Source organism: Hydractinia symbiolongicarpus, chromosome 4 (genome assembly GCF_029227915.1).
Source record: "Hydractinia symbiolongicarpus strain clone_291-10 chromosome 4, HSymV2.1, whole genome shotgun sequence".
Classification (NCBI taxonomy): domain Eukaryota; kingdom Metazoa; phylum Cnidaria; class Hydrozoa; order Anthoathecata; family Hydractiniidae; genus Hydractinia; species Hydractinia symbiolongicarpus.
Genome location: NC_079878.1, coordinates 26,895,328 through 26,912,075, shown reverse-complemented (window position 1 = coordinate 26,912,075; position 16,748 = coordinate 26,895,328). Strand labels below are relative to the sequence as shown.

Genomic DNA, 16,748 nt, shown 5'->3' with positions numbered 1-16,748 from the left:
GTAATCAAAGTGCCCTGTACTTAGATCAAAATACTTTGTACCATTGGCTCGCTCTTTACGAATGACACCATGTAACAAAGAAACAGCGCTTTACTATTTCCCGTAATCTGTACCGATATTTGGTGATAAGATATATATCGGAATTAATTGTCTTTAATAAATAATTTTATTTAGGCAGGCAGAGTGCCAAAACAGAATTCTCCTCAATAAAAGACGTGAAAAAAGGTGCAAATAAACCAAAGGTCAAAAGTATCATCGGTAGTACGAAGACAAAGATACAGAAATTAAAACCAAAACAAACGCTTACCTAGATATTGTATGTTCTGTGAAAAAATGATACCAAACAAACTGAGTAGACACATCCAACGTGTTCACAAGGCTGATAATAGAGTAAAAACAGCACTGTCTGTTAACAAAAATGAGCTAGTTAATCCAAAGTACCAAAGATACTGACAACCTTATTTATTGTAGTAGTTGCAACAAATTTATTTTGCCAAAACGTTTTTTCCGTCACAAAAGAAATTGCAAAGGAGATAGGAGAAGGAAGATTGACCCCACACCAGTGTTTGTATTGGAGCGAAATGATGGGCTTGATCTCTCAGCAGAATTTCAAGGACACATCTGTCAAAATTCAGAAATGATCGCATTGGAAATATTTGTAGAAACGATGCTACTCTTTTAAAACTAGGTGATGTGTTTTATGCCAGGGTTAAAGGAAGAAAGATAAACGTGTACAAGTGTGGAAAACTATCAGATCAAGAAATACTTTTCGATTTTTTTTCGGCTCTGTGCTACATATAACATTCTCTGTAAAATATATGTAAACCTTAAAATATACTGAATACAATAAACTTACACATTTTAAATTTACTCCACGTCTCACTGCGTTTTATTTGTAATTATTAATTTGTTTATTCACAAGTAGCCACAGAAACGTATGTGTTATATAATTTCGTTCGACAAGTGTCTCTGCATGTCCGGCGTCAGAGCCTGTTGAGTGTTTTTGATATGAGAATGCAACGAAAAAAACAAGCAAGCACTCACGTGTTACAACTAACCTTCGCGCGTAAGTGCTTTCTTTGTTGTATAATTATTTTTCATACATTAAGTTCACTTCCTCACAGAGTATTTATATGTGTATTTTTATTTCATGGAAACAACTTTTAGGTAATAACAATGAGATTCGATTATAAAGCATTTAACTCAAAATTACTACAATCGAAAACATCATTATAAACGTAAAAACCCCTGACTAAGCAATATTTTTTACTTTATGCAACCAGGCGACAAGGTTGCACGAAATAGCAATGCGAAGAATGAGTACGACGGGCGAGTACTCAAGTGGCTTTATTTCATTATTACGTAGATAGTCGATAAAGCCCGTGGAGTAATCCACTTAGGCAGAAGGACAATGAAAAAATAGGTTGTTTTAGATTTTTTGCTGACGTCAGCATTGCAAATACAAAATAAATAAATTATGAAACTTGTTTTCATGTTTCCTCCATTGAGTAGAGCTTACACTGTTGATCAAGAAAATGTAAATAATCGTTTGCTTTTGATGAGCGGTTAATGAAATATAAGGGTTTAAAAATCTTACTGACGTCAGCAATGACCCGTCAAAACCGAAAAAAATCTTTTTTAGAAATTTGTGTACATGTTGCCTTCATCGTATAGATCTTGAAACTCTGATCAGGAAAATGTATAGGATCATGCACTTTTGATAAACGGTTGCAGAGATATTAGGGTTTGAAGGTTTTTCGATGACGTCATCAACCCGTCCATTCCGAAACGGATTTGGGCACCCAGGTTTAGGAAAATTACCCAAATTGGTCCGAGTTGGTCCCTAGTTACCCACGCGGTGAAAAATCATTGACGTCACCACCTCGTTTCCAAGTTATTTGGCCTCAAAGTTTTAGGTGCACCGTAATGGCTTCATTAATTTAATATAGGATATTGACGTTAAAGTAGTGTTATTCTCGTCGCGTCGTAACGTCACAAAATTTAAAATATTAGACATGCATTTTTTGGCAACATCAAAGGAAAATGAAGACATTCACTTTGCCTGTCACAGACACACAGACAGACACACCTAGTGTATTATTATAGACTCTAGCCGAAGTCCCCTGGAAAAATCCACTAAATCTCTCATCGAGTCCACATGATGGGTGCCAAATAAAAATATAGAACACAGTAATTTGAATTTTTAAAAGTCAGAATTTGCATTATTCTATATCTATAACCGCTGAAACAAAACGTCCAAAAAAATTAGCATGTGCAGCAATGAAAAAAATTAAAATAGAGAGAAAAATAAAGAGAGAAATATTAAAATAAGAGAAAAAAGCCCTGGGATTGAGGTTGCTCACAATCTGCATTATACAGAACGTTTAAAAATATAAGCAGGTCCAACAACAAAATAAAAATAAAATAAAATAAAAATGCAAAAGGTCTAACATAATCGAAGGTGTCTAACAACGGTTATGTAAAAAGCTAAATTTGCTAAAACTATGTACTTGCTTTGCCATGCCAAAAGTACACCAGGGAAATTAGTATACCAGACATAAGAAAAAATCGTTAACTCACACAAAAAAGATTATTGCAAAATTTCCAGTTTCTAATGCATCATACCAAATTAGCTATTTAGTCTATTGCATACAGCAACCCTCCCAATGCGTTAACGTGCCGTGCATGATAACAATGTAGTGTTTTCGAATTTAAGAATCGAATATATTTCAAACGGTAACGTAACAGATGTAAACATTGATTTAACTTTGTTAACATTAAGGTTTATTATAACGACATCAACCACTTCGTAGCGTTAAAAACAGTAACAACGGAAAAATTACTTTTTACATTTCATATAAATTCTTCTCTACGATATACACGCTGTATTTTATAAGAATAGTGTTTTTTTCGTTTTAGCCTTCATGCTCTTAACTTTCCCTGGCGTACTTGCCCATTGCTTTGGAGAGAAAAAGATTCAGTTTGTGAGATATATACGCAATAAAAAAGTAAACTTTTAATTAAATTTGTGCATCATACAAATTTTTTATATTAAAACAAACAATAAAGCTTAGACATATTCTTAGGATATCCTGACCCATTGTGTAGAGTATATTCTTACAAAAAAAAGTTCTTAACTTTCTTGACAAATACTATCCTCGTGGCCTAAAAATATATAATACCTCAATAAATAACGCTTGCTATAAGTTGCTATAGCTTTCGGCAATTTTTTTTATATTTATTTAGAACAAACAATCGAGGTTGGACATATTCTTAAGATATCTTTAACTGAGTATATTCTTACAAAAAAAATATGTTCAGGCTGAAGACAAAGCATATTTAACTTCATATTTAAGAGAAATTTTAGCAGCAAAAAACACTTTAAAATAAGAATTTCTTACCGCGCTAATTCATAAAATTTTTGGATAAGTCACAAAAAATCAAGACCGTTTAAATGATGTCAAAAGTTAGTAATAAAAGGAGACCCCCTGATTGATTATAAGGTTATAGACTTTCCAAACATTTCCCTAAGGCATTTTAACAGCTACCTTTGTCAGTGCCCTCCACGTGATATAGTTGGTGATTGCAATGTAATATAAAATGTATTTATTACGCAAAGATTTGATATCTTTAACGGCGAAATGTATAAAGTTGCTTAACCAAACACTTTCATAATGATGATGTCCATGACGATTTCGAGGACGGTGACGGTGACGATGACGATGAAAAGGAAAATATGTAAAATAAAAAAGTGTTGATGACTTTTTAAAAATCATAACAAACAGTGTACTTCAATGTTTATTATAATTTTCTACATACGACTTATTGCTCTTAAAAATATGTCGCTCTTTGTCCACAGCTGTGAAATTTTTTGTTTTAATTATTTCTATAATTATGTTTGCTTTTTTTCGCAATTTTAATGGTTAAATTGGAAAAAATCACCAAGTTAAGGTGGTTAATACTTTCGAACCCTTAAAATTCAAATTAATTAATAATAAACAATAAGAGTGAAGTTTAATTTCGTGCAGTTTGTATTTATAAAAAGTACCCGAATACCTCAACTTCACACAAATGAAGAGGTTCTGTATTATGTTGTATAATTCGAAAAATACCGCCAACCACACGTTGATCGCATTTTTGATCAAATGGTTTCGCACCCAGTTTTTCGATAGATGCACACAAATTCCAGGAATCTTGATTAGCAAACCTCACCAGCAGTTTCAAAGTATTTGCTCTTAAATGACAACAATCAGTACGAGGATATAGAACAACATTCGTTATTACAGCATTCTGAAGAAGTTCGACCTCCCACCAAGGGTCTGTTTGGTTATGAAGTGTGTGAAAACACGATCTGGCGTTCATGTGACCATTTTTGTTTCCATCCACTCCACGTGATGCATCCCCACCGCCTTCTACGCTTGATTGTCTTGCCGGTTTTCCACGCGACAGATTAATTGGGGCTAAACATACAAATTTGAATGTCTGTTCATACTTATTGGAGAATGCGAATAAAATCATAGGTTTTTTATATTGACTTGTACAAGTAATTTACAAGTACGGAAATAAAATCTACCTGGTTGATGTTCGTTTTCCAAATAACTCGAAGGCTAAAAAATCAATCAATAAATAAAAAGAACCAGGAGGAGGAGAAGAGGATTACCTTTTGGATTAATGTTACTACTGAAAACTTACATCTTTTACTGCGGAATAAACTTCTGCTGCTTTTTCTTTATTCTGGTTTTCTTCGCCATCTGTGTTTCCAGCAACAATAACGCAGTAGCATTTTCCGTCCTTATAATCAACATCCAAATTTTTCAATCGACATTTTTGAACGCATGTTAGCAGTGAAGGACAAGAAGAAATCTCTGTTATCGTCTTGTATTTTGTATTTTCGTATTCTAGATGTATATAGCCTTCTCCAGTCATCTATTTATGTTTGAGTGGTGTGTGAAACATAAATATTTTAAAAGAAACACATTCGTGCACATAATGCTTGCATGTTGAATAAGCATTGGTTGTTTCATACAGACCTTACGATATACAGAGAGTATTAAGTGTGCGGTGAAGTCTCTCGTCATTGTAAATCACGAGTTCATTGATGAAGTTTCTTTCATAAATAATAACTTTTTGTATGCTTACGTTGTTTTAATTAAGTTTCAAAAAATGCTTCAGTTATTGTTTTGCTCAATCACGATCAAGAAACGCACGCATTAAGTGCACGCGTGAGCTCGTTAAGAAAGACTTTTAGTCGTTCGGCAAACTACATCAAATTAATTTTCGTAAAAGAAAGTTTAGGTAAGACTCTGAAAAAAGAATGTAAACAAATGCCAATAAAAAGCATTTTATTTTGAGACACGTACAATACTTAAAGACTGATACATGTATCTTTGAACTCTTCTTTAGCATGTCATAGCTAGATCGACTTAAATTATTCTTATCGAAAGATATAATCAACCAATAAAGGCCAAAAAATGCACAGGTTCATTTTATTAGGCTCTTTAAGAGCTTGTACACTCTGACATATTCTTCCTATTTGTTGTGGGTGCTTCTTATGTTTCTCTTACAGACTTTATCATATAGGCTTTATTGTATTATTTCATCTTGATATATGACTTTATTTATATTTTTTGGATCAGCCATGCAGATAATTTTAATTTCTTTCTGCCAAATCGCTTAATTTTCGTCACTGTACATTTGCAAACAGTAGTATTATAAGGAAACAAAAATATTAACCCTGTTTGTGCAAAATACAGGAGAAAATAAAGACATTCGATCTTTAAAAAAGTGTCAAATAGAGAAGCAGAAAGGTCTATGTGAATGAAAAATCATAAAACAAATCTTAAAATTTTTAACTATAAAGTTTTGTTTGTTTGTATATTTAAGTCCTGGATAATGAAACTCTACTACCGAAGAGACTCTCAGCTAATATAAAAAGTGAGGTCCTTGATTTGGGTGAATTATGCTTCACATTGGTGACAGTCGCATCTGTCCAAACATAGCCTAGAATGAACCTTCTTGCATTCTGATTATCTAAAAGAGGATCTTTAATTTCCAATAATATTAAACAGTTTACTTATTTGCCACCACATTTTCCAATGGCCAAGTAAAGAACGAACTTGATTATGCGATTGTGAAATCATCCTGAAGGTAAATTTTCTTTCATGTTGGTGAAGTAAGGTATAACCTACAGATTATATTTCTTTATTCAATGGAGTTATATAGTTTATTAAGTGTGTTGCACTTTGATCTAGTTACATAATATTTAAATCGGGCTACGCATTATCAATTCGTCTTCCTACTCTGCGCAAAAAGCAGTCACCCATTTTGCCGTGCAACACGAAACTTACATCGTTGTAAGGTAATCAGCTATATAAAAAACAACCAGAATAAGGTTTTTTATGGTTCTGGGTGACTGACCGAAAGGTAAAGCATATGATTAGTGGGATTATTGGTCGCCGAATTCACATCGGATCCATAACGCTACGTAGGTCTATCGATGATTTATGTTGTTGTAGAACTACTCACGTTTGATATAGGAAAATACAATTTATAGAGTTATTGATGAATTTTCAAAAGTCAAAGTAAAATTCGGGGATAACCGTGCAAATACAATAAAAAAAACTGAGCATTCATAATAAGGCAGGCCGATTTTGACGCCTTATTTGTCTTCTACCCTTAGAATGAACAATAATTAACTGTATGCAGGTCTGACAATTCGAATTGAAGCAGCATTTACAGTACTAACCGGTTGTAAATAGTGCGATTAAACACCACACGGTACAATAGCAGACACTCAAAGCAAATGGCCGATTAAAGACGACAATTTACGTTAAATTTTATTCCTGACAAAGGAATTTAGCAGTTGCCGTCACAAAAATGAACTTTGTACCTTGTTTGATATATTGACTCATTATGTGAAGTGCACTTGTCGTAGTAGTAAATAACTCAGGATTATAAGATAAAAGCACTAGGCGGGCGTTACAGAATTCTAACTGGTCCTCGAGTGAGTTAAAATACAAAATTTTAAGCTATGGTAGGTAACTTTATATTACCTAATATTTATCACTGACTAACTTTCCCGGTAGGCAATCAAAATTCACCGATAGTTCTCTGTTTTTTAATACAAAAAAATTGACATTTACTTCCACTGATCTCCTTGATTTTAAGGTTGACAACGAGGGCGAAATGCATTAGAACGAGGGGAGGGCGCTAGGTTTGAAATAAAACATTGAAGTTAACATCTTGTATTAGGTTTGTTTCCCAATAGTATATTATTAAAACGACATTTTCAAACTTTACTTGAGACTAAGATATTTTTTTAATTTTTCTAACATGAAACATTTGAATAGCGAACAACTTCTACCAGGATTGGAGTCTGGAATCCCAGGGAACATTTCAAACAGATCAAAACTAGTCAAAGATTGCAAAAGAACGCACAGTCTTGCTAACCGCCATTTCGCGAAAAATTTAAGATTTTAAAATTTGTAGCTACAAATACTGCTGTCTTTGTGTGTTTATGTTCTCATCCTTTTCGACCTTCTACCTGCAAGCAACCAATTATTTTATTTTTTATATCACCATCGAAGAAGCTGTGTGCAAGGAAATATTTTCAAAACTAAGCATTTTTTAAAAAGACTCAGCAAGGTTGTCGCGGAAAAAGTAAAAATAAAAAACGCTGATTTCCACCTTTGCAGATTATTTATTTAAGTTTAACTATACTACTTAAGTTTCTTAGCATTATAGTTTCACCTATTTAGTGGCTGTCTCTGAGACGAGGTAAATCTTCAGGTAAACGTTTTAGGAAAATTGGTTAAGATAAAGTACGTGTAAAATACGTGATAGCTCGGTGCAATGCAAAGTTTTGTGTACAAAAATTCAAATCAATACAAACAAGAAAGACATTCGTCTTAAATCATCTGCGAAGAATTTTCACAAAATATCAACGGCCTATTTTTGGAAGGGCGACCATACTCATTTCCTGAGGAACCTACTTTCATAAATAGGCGAATGTCGCATATATCTAGGGTTAGAGTGATTTCAGACCAAGTCAGTCTGTCAGTAAATAAGAACTTAAAAACTCAAAAAACATTGCGTTTAACTATCCAGTAATTAATGTCTGCCGATGTTAACACGGTTGGAAATAGAAACAACAGCCAAAGTTCACAATCAAACAATAAAGTAAGAAAGTTTGAAGTTTGTTTGAAGCTATAAAAAGTAATGCCACTAATTTCTACTACAACTGATGTAGCCAACAGCTAGATATCTGACACTTTCCCTAGGTAGGAAAACAAAGAAACAATATGAGTATTATGCTTTTTGGCAACATCTTCTCAACCGTAGCTAGCTATGTAGATAATTATGACCAAGCGGAGGTGTATTATTCTAAACAAACAATAAGATTAATCCAGCTGGGTGCATTCCCTAGCTAGCTGAAAGACATGACAAAGCTTTAAATGATAACAGGGGATAAAAATCTTAGCGTACTGCTTATACCATAACTTTAGGCCTACTTTGAACATTTCAAATGTATACAAAGATCCAGTTATGATGTATCCGAACCCGACACTCTATTGCCCCGCACAGGGAAACTAAGCGGGCACCAAATGCTATAACTTCATTTTTTGACACAATTAATTATAACACGGTAAGTTCGGCCGCAGCATAGCCTTTGACTTTCTGTCGTGATTACTAAATGAATTCCTAACCAAACCAAGGGTATTTCAAACCTTCTATGCTTCGTGCAAATAGAACAATACAAATTATTCACTTCCCAACAGAACTGAGTGAATTTTGTGCAGTATGTTATTTCTAAAAAGTACCCGAATACCTCAACTTCACACAATTAAGAGGATTTTGAATTTTGTTGCACAATTTAAAAAATACGTCCAACCATAGGTTGATTGAATTTTTGATCATGTGGTGTCGCACCCAGTTTTGTGACACCATATGACGTACACAATTCCAGGAATCCAGATTAGCAAACCTCACCAGCAGTTTTAAATTATTTGCTCTGACATGACAACAATCATGAGTACATGGATATAAAACTATGTTCGCTAATGCAGCATTCTAAAGAAAGCTGACTTCCCACCAAGTGTTTGACTTAAAACCCGATGTTTGTATTTCCATCCACTCCAAGTGAGATAGAAATACAAAAAAAATGCATCGGTGAACGCTTGATTTCCTGGCTGGTTTTCTACGCGACAGATTAATTGAGGCTAAGTATACAAATTTTGAGTGCTTGTTCATGTTTATTTCCGAAGGCACATAAAGGTGTTAAGAAATTACCTGGATGATTTAAAAAAAATGATAAATAAAGCATTAGGAATTACAGAAATAATGATCTACCTGGATGATGTCCGTTGTGGGATTAACTCAAGGGCTAAAAAAATCCATAAAATAAAAAGAAGAAGGAGTGTTTTAGAAAGCTTGGTTACGCAAATTTTAAATTACTTCGCCGAAAGCATCAAGAAAGTACCTGCACTACTTCCTTATTAAAATAAATTAGTAACAATAACCCTATTCATCCTAGGGTATAAAGGGCCAGGGCGCCGCTGGGGTTAGGGAGGAGAAAAAAGAAATGCTACCCCATAACTTCCCTTGTGGTGGGTTCTACGGCGTACAATTTAGTACAAATGATTTCTCTCAAATGATAATTAAAAATCAGTTCTTATTAGATCATTGACTGCTAACAATAATTTCGGATGCCATCAGCATTTATTAATAAAGTTCTAGTTTTTTAAAATCTATTTTTTGGCATATATTTGTAGCGATACTTACTACAAATATATGGCACCAACTAGACAAAAAGTGACAAATTGAGGCGTCAGTTAGACACAAAGTCCATGAAAAAGATCCATGCATTTTTACTTAGAAAGACACTTTTACTGTTTCGAATCAAAAAAATAATTTCACATGCAGTCGAAAAGCCTCAAAGAACGAAAGCTATTCGAAAACTTCGTAAGCTGTAAAACAGACGCAAAATGAAGACATTTTGGAGCGTAAGTGGGTGTTTGGGGCGAGGGACTGTATTTTTTTAAGTATTTGTAATATACAATCCTCAAATATAGAACTTTGATAAAGAAGAATATATCAAGAAATCCGAAAAATACGAGATAAGGATTTTAAAAATAGGAGTGTCATGGCACATGGTTGATGTTACTTCAAAAATGTTTTGGTCTTTCCATCCTAAAATGAGAAAAATCTGCTACAAAAAGTTTTCGGGTAAACCATCATAGGGTAGAAACATCTCTTCTTTAGCTATTTTGTTCTGTACATGAATCGTTTTGTAGGCATGTGGATTCGGAAACGAGAACAATTTTAAATTTTAATTCAAGGTTGAAGTAAAAGGATGGAAATGAAGTGTATATGACATTATGATGTAAATGAAGTTAGTCAAGATTTTGTAAATAGACTGTAAGCCTATAACCAGCAGTTTAGCAATCAATATAGAAAGTTTTGTGGAGCGTGGGGACAGGGTCCCCTAGGTTCGCAAGCGAAATATGTTAGTTGCCTTTTTTGATTGAATCGTATAAAATTCAAGTTCTTACGTGCTCCATGGCAATCAAAAACCTAACGAAAAAAGTTTAACTTGATGACACGTATTTCCGGGGGCTTTCTGCATTAGCAGTACCTCATTGTGTTGCGGATGGAACATTGCAGTGTCAGTGACATATTTTGTTTAGAACCTGATGTATCTAACAATGCTAGAAATGTTAAGCGGAACCAGAATGATTACCGGCATTAGTGCACAGTTCGGGTTTAGTTACGAAAAAGGAAAATATTTCTTTATCGGGAATTATTTTGTGGTTTAGAAGAGATTTCCAGATCAGGAATTTTTTTTCAATTTTCTGAAATTTGTATATATATGCTAAGTAACATAAATTTCCTTTAAATTAAAAGCGATGTGATAACTTGAGTGGGGTGAAAAACTGTGCTTCCTTATTATTACCAAACTGACTTGCTAGCTAGCTATATATAAAACTTTAAAATCTTGCTGCCATGTATATTCTTTTCGTGGGTTGCCTCTTTTTTAATAGGGGGAGGGGGATTCTTGATATTACAACGTTGCCGTTTGCTAGCTATAGATATTAGCTAGCTAGCTAGCTATAGAGTAGAATTACCTCACTCACAAAAATGTATTCTAGCTACATTGGTAGTTTTATCTCAGTTGTGTAGTTAATTTTACGCTAGCTTTGTAGCTAGTTTTATGCTAGCCCTTGTTTATAGGTAGTTAACGGTTAAAGTTAGCTAGCTATATGTTATCTAAGTTCTGTTATTGCTCCAACTAAGTGGACCGCTTTATGCTAGCTACCTTTAGGTGGCAGTAAGGATAAGAAGGGGTTCATTACATGTAAGGAAATAGTGATCTACTACATGTCTAAGGTCGGAAAGCTTCTTTGTTTCTAGGTGTGTTGCTGTTCATTCGTTGACACAACCTTTCTAAGGGCTGGGTTCCAAGTCTACCTTTCTTAGCCCTGGGCTCTTTGTCAGTACGTAAAAGCAACAACGATACGATTTGTAGTTGTAGAATCTTTTTTTCCCACGTTTAACAAAAGTTCTTGGTTTTGGCGGATGGTGTTAACGAATGTTGCTGATGTCTTGCGGGAGGCAGGGGATGCTTACTCAAGGGCCCGCACCAGGGCCCGCACCAATCCTCATGTTTCCACATTGATACGTGTTTGTTTCAGTACAGCCGAAATCCATTAGGTTCGTAATCATTCCTTGAAAGGGGAGAATACAGAAGTTTTCCATTTGCTACTTTTTCTTTGGAGAGAAACCTCCTTTTTTCATTAACATCTCTGTCTTAAAAGGCTAGTTATATCTGCATTGCGATTTAGTCCTATTCTTCGCTTTATTGAAAATACTCTTCCGTGTCCTATCATCAAGCTATCATCAACTAAAGTTAACTATGTATCTGCGGAAATGTTATGTGATATTAGCAAGAGTAACTAATGAATCAGGTGGCTAAAGCTGTATGCCGACCTATTCTTAACTAAAAATGCCGTGTCTCGACCAACCAGATTTTCATGAAACAAATTACCATAAAAAAGAATAGCTAAGTGGATCAAAAACTCGGACGTTTTCAAAATTAGTAGTGAGAACTGGTCGGTTTTGGCTTAATTCATTTCGGGATGCTCTTTTCCCTGAAATTTTCATCCTGACGGGCGCCCGTATCCCCCGCCAGCGCACGTCAAAATAAAAAAAATTAAAAAACATTCAACATGAATCACATCACCCCCAGCCATATCACTACCTGTCTCTTTCAAGCCATTACAAAAACAATCCCTCGACCAAACCCTACATCTCACACTCGCTTCTGAATCTCAACTACCCCACCCCGCAAGCGATTTGAAAGTTTACTGGATTTAAAGCTTCCCGTACCCTATCACGCAAGGCATTTCAAAAATCATTAGGACCTCGAGCAGTAGTAGGAAGTGGAGAGAGCTGACTCAATTTTTTCTAGCTGACTTCTTTCCACCAAATTGAAATCCTAGCGATTTGCTTTCCGTCCCCCTTACCGGCGCTCCCCGCCAAAATAAAAATTTAATAGAAAAAAAGCGAGTCATAAAAAACTTGCTGACATCTCTCCTATTTCTACTTACTTCTATTTCCTAAACTATCTAAAACACCTGTCATCTCTGACACCACTTCCTACTACTTTTCTCTTCCAAACCATCTGAAACCCCTCCCATCTCTTATGTCAACTAAAAGAAACTATCGGGGACAACATCGCAAAAAAACCATCTTAGATCGCTAAAAACAACAAAACTGCTGGAGGAGAGTGCTCTGGGGATTTCTTTCTTTCCTTATCTTGTTGTTGTAATTTTAAGTCCAGATGGTTTTTATTTAACTGCGAGCATTCCACTCGGAGCCATTGATTTGCAACTGTAGATGTTTATCGAAGTCCTTCTCCTTAGCAGGCTAAACTTTCCTTCTCTTGATATTCCATCCAGTTTTTGCTCTACTACGCATTAAAGAATACACCTTTTTATTTGAGAACTTTTAGAGGCCGTTCGAGCATTACACCACGGTCTCACAGTCTATCCACCGCAAGGCAATTATAGTAAATGTCTGACTTGATATTTATATATATACCTTGTACAGAAAACATTACTTGTGGTGCAACCCATGGAAGATATTTCCTTGTCACCACAAACGGGGACCGCAAAGTCACCAAAAAATGCAATACACAATTTTGTTACTAATTTATGCGCGACGAATTTTCAGTCTGTGTGAATTCGAAAAATGGTATGTTTTTTTTAATAAATGAAAAACAAGCAGGACACTTCATCAATCATTTTAACATCAGAACGTTGATGGGAATTAAAATAAAAGAGCATCTTCTGTTGCCTCCTAATATTCTTCAGTGTTGCTGAATAAAGTTGAGTCAACAGCCACAAAGAATGTAATTTATGCTTACCACTAATACTCAGATCAAGCAACGGTTGTCTTTTTTTTATCCAATCTTTCATAAGCAATAACATCATCCACAATAAACAGAACTTCGCAACCAGCCAATTTCCTACTAAAAAAAACAATAAACTCCAATAATTTATCACCAGGTTCCACCAAAAACACACAATCATCGGTCTATAACCACTTCCTCTCCAAATACGTCATATTGCACCTCAAAGTCGAACACAAAACCACAATATATTCAAAATGACCCTAAACCCCCATGTCATAAATCCAAAACCAGTTTAGACTTTCCACAACCCTTCGGCCCTACAAATAATACCGTGCAAGGTTTCTTCACAAACATTTTGATACAAAAGATTTGCATATGTTAAAGTGGTAATTGTGGATTTCCAAAATATATGAAAAAACTTAAGCAAACTGTTTTTGTCACAGAAGGTAACGTTTAACATGAGAATATTTTTTTAATCTGTCATTGTAATCCAAAGTTTTGTTTTTTCCTCAATGCATGACCATTTTTAAAGGTAGTAGATAACTGCACCTTGATTTATTTTTTTCAGAATTGCAAAATCTTGCTTTACACGTGCAGTATAAACTCTGACGGCAAGGATGTTTCCCATGGTCGTAAAACCCATCGATTTTAGCATTTCGTCAGTCGATGTCTTGATACCTTCTGTTCATGTAAAACCAAAAATGTTTTACTAAAACATAGCTTAAGAAATACGGATTATGTAATGTGAGGATACTGTTTTTGTAGTTGAATTGTAGTTGTAGTTGAATTGAACATTTCATTATTATATATATATATATATATATATATATATATATATATATATATATATATATATATATATATATATATATATATATATATATATATATATATATATATATATATATATATATATATATATATATATATATATATATATATATATATATATATATATATATATATATATATATATATATATATATATATATATATATATATATATATATATATATATATATATATATATATATATATATATATATATATATATATATATATATATATATATATATATAATAATGAAATGCTTTGATTATTTTGTCCTCAAACCCAAGGATACACCTGAGTTAAATTAGCATCAGTATCATAAGAAATTGACGTGCCTTATTTCCTTTCACAGGAAGTAGGGATATTGCGACATGTACCTCTGTAAGTTCAGGTTTTGCATACAACAATTCTCTCTTTTGTTCATAATTTTGATCACTTGACGTTTTTTCAAAGCTACGATGTCCTTTATTTCCTCAATTTCGTTTAACAATGATTTTTATTTTTTTTTGTTTTTTTTTTTACAATAACGTGTTTTTTATCTGCCTTCAGTGAGGTATCATAAGCTTCATCAATTTTACTCCTCAATCTTTGGCGTTGTACTGATGAACCTAACACAGTGACGGTTATTACATTCCTCAGCAACTAGATTATTATATTAATATTAGCATCGCTTCTCATCATCTCGAAAATATTCCTCTTTAACCTTGAGAGCAAGATTTTGAGAGATTTCTTTTTTTATTTTGAGATATATGCTAAATATCTTTCAGATTACGCTCCTTAACCTTATTTGGTCGGGGTCTTTCGAGCATATTGTGACCGGTCGGATTCCTCCTCCCAACTCAAATAATCAAACTTGGCACACTTATTTTAGGTCACAAAAGGAACAAAAGTACGGTTTAAAAAGGACGGGCAAATCTGTGGATTTTTCAACGGGCTAACGACTAGTTTTCTTTTAAATTCACATTGACAGTTGAGTATTTAGGCAGCCTCATCTAGGGATGGCTTTTTTGGTTTTTAGCAAAAACGAAAGAAAGGTTATGTATTTTCTTATTTTTTTGCAGTTTTGCAGTTTTGCTGTTGAAACAATTTGGAGAACTGTAGTATGACATTATTAATTAACTTTACAAAGATTTGCAACAAGAAACTTATGGGGCATTCTAGATACACAAAAAAGATGACAAAAATGATTTTGATTTACCAAGGTGTGCACAATCCGATTTAATCCGATTCCGAAGATACTGATAGATTGTAGACACAAGAATACGTGTTCTTATTTTCTTGACAATATATCTCAATCTATAATTTCTTTTTTTCAGATGCTGTCAGGCATTGCGTCTTATTTCTTGTTTAGCTTTTAATCCTTTTCTGTAGAGATATATGAACATATGTTTGTCATGGATTTTTAATATTGTTTTATTTTGTATTTTAGTCGTAAAGATAATCAAATGATAGATCGAAATATACTGTCAAAAAAAGGTCATTCTTGGGTTATACTGCAAACACAAGGCAAAACTTTTGATTATACTCGTCTGAACATACGTGAACATAAAAGATAAAAATAAAGTGGCAATTGTGGATTTCCAAAATATATGAAGAAACTTAAGCAAACTGTTTTTGTCACAGAAGGTAACGTTTAACATGAGAATATTTTTTTAATCTGTCATTGTAATCCAAAGTTTTTTTTTTTCCTCAATGCATGACCATTTTTAAAGGTAGTAGATGACTGCACCTTGATTTATTTTTTTCAGAATCGCAAAATCTTGCTTTACACGTGCAGTATAAACTCTGACGGCAAGGATGTTTCCCATGGTCGTAAAACCCATCGATTTTAGCATTTCGTCAGTCGATGTCTTGATACCTTCTGTTCATGTAAAACCAAAAATGTTTTACTAAAACATAGCTTAAGAAATACGGATTATGTAATGTGAGGATACTGTTTTTGTAGTTGAATGCAAGAACCGTTGCTTAGAACAAAAGCAGGAATACCGCCGACAGGGGGTTCGGAGGGGTCTTTAGCTGCATATAGGTTAACGTATCTTAATACGAAATTACAACCCTTTATACTCAATTATTCAAGTCTTCAACAGACACTTTTGTCACAGTCAAAATAGTGCTCGCCTGTGTTCGGGCGGATTTCTTTCAATGTAGAAGTAATATCTTATTTACATGAATTTGTCACAATGTCATTATTTGTATTCACAGGCATAGAAGTAAATACGGTTTTGTTCGAAAAAGAAAAACTCAAACGAATCTTATTTGGTTTATACATTATTAGTTTTACGTATACGCAACCAAACGACGTGATTACTTTATAGGATATCCAAGAGAACTGCAAAACGACCTACAGAACATAAAGAGCTGCATAAAGAAATGGAGAACTGTAAAACGTCTAGAGATCGTAGGACGTCTTAGAGACTAACTGGACGTACCAAAGATCCTAAAAATCTGCAAGACCTTTTAAAACAAGCAGCAATAGCAGCCGTAATTTTTATAGCAGTTTTGACGC

General features: G+C 33.9%; 1 protein-coding gene across 1 annotated transcript; it reads right to left on the bottom strand.

The window, feature by feature from the left end:
• Window positions 1-3,498: 3,498 nt before the first annotated feature.
• On the bottom strand, window positions 3,499-5,404 carry LOC130640693 (fucolectin-like). The gene is made up of 3 exons (XM_057447209.1): window positions 4,693-5,404; window positions 4,574-4,607; window positions 3,499-4,460 (listed from the first exon to the last, which is right to left on the bottom strand). Exons 1-3 carry the CDS (start codon window positions 4,924-4,926, stop codon window positions 4,036-4,038), a joined length of 693 nt encoding a protein of 230 aa, XP_057303192.1. The 5' UTR covers window positions 4,927-5,404; the 3' UTR covers window positions 3,499-4,035.
• Window positions 5,405-16,748: the final 11,344 nt, after the last annotated feature.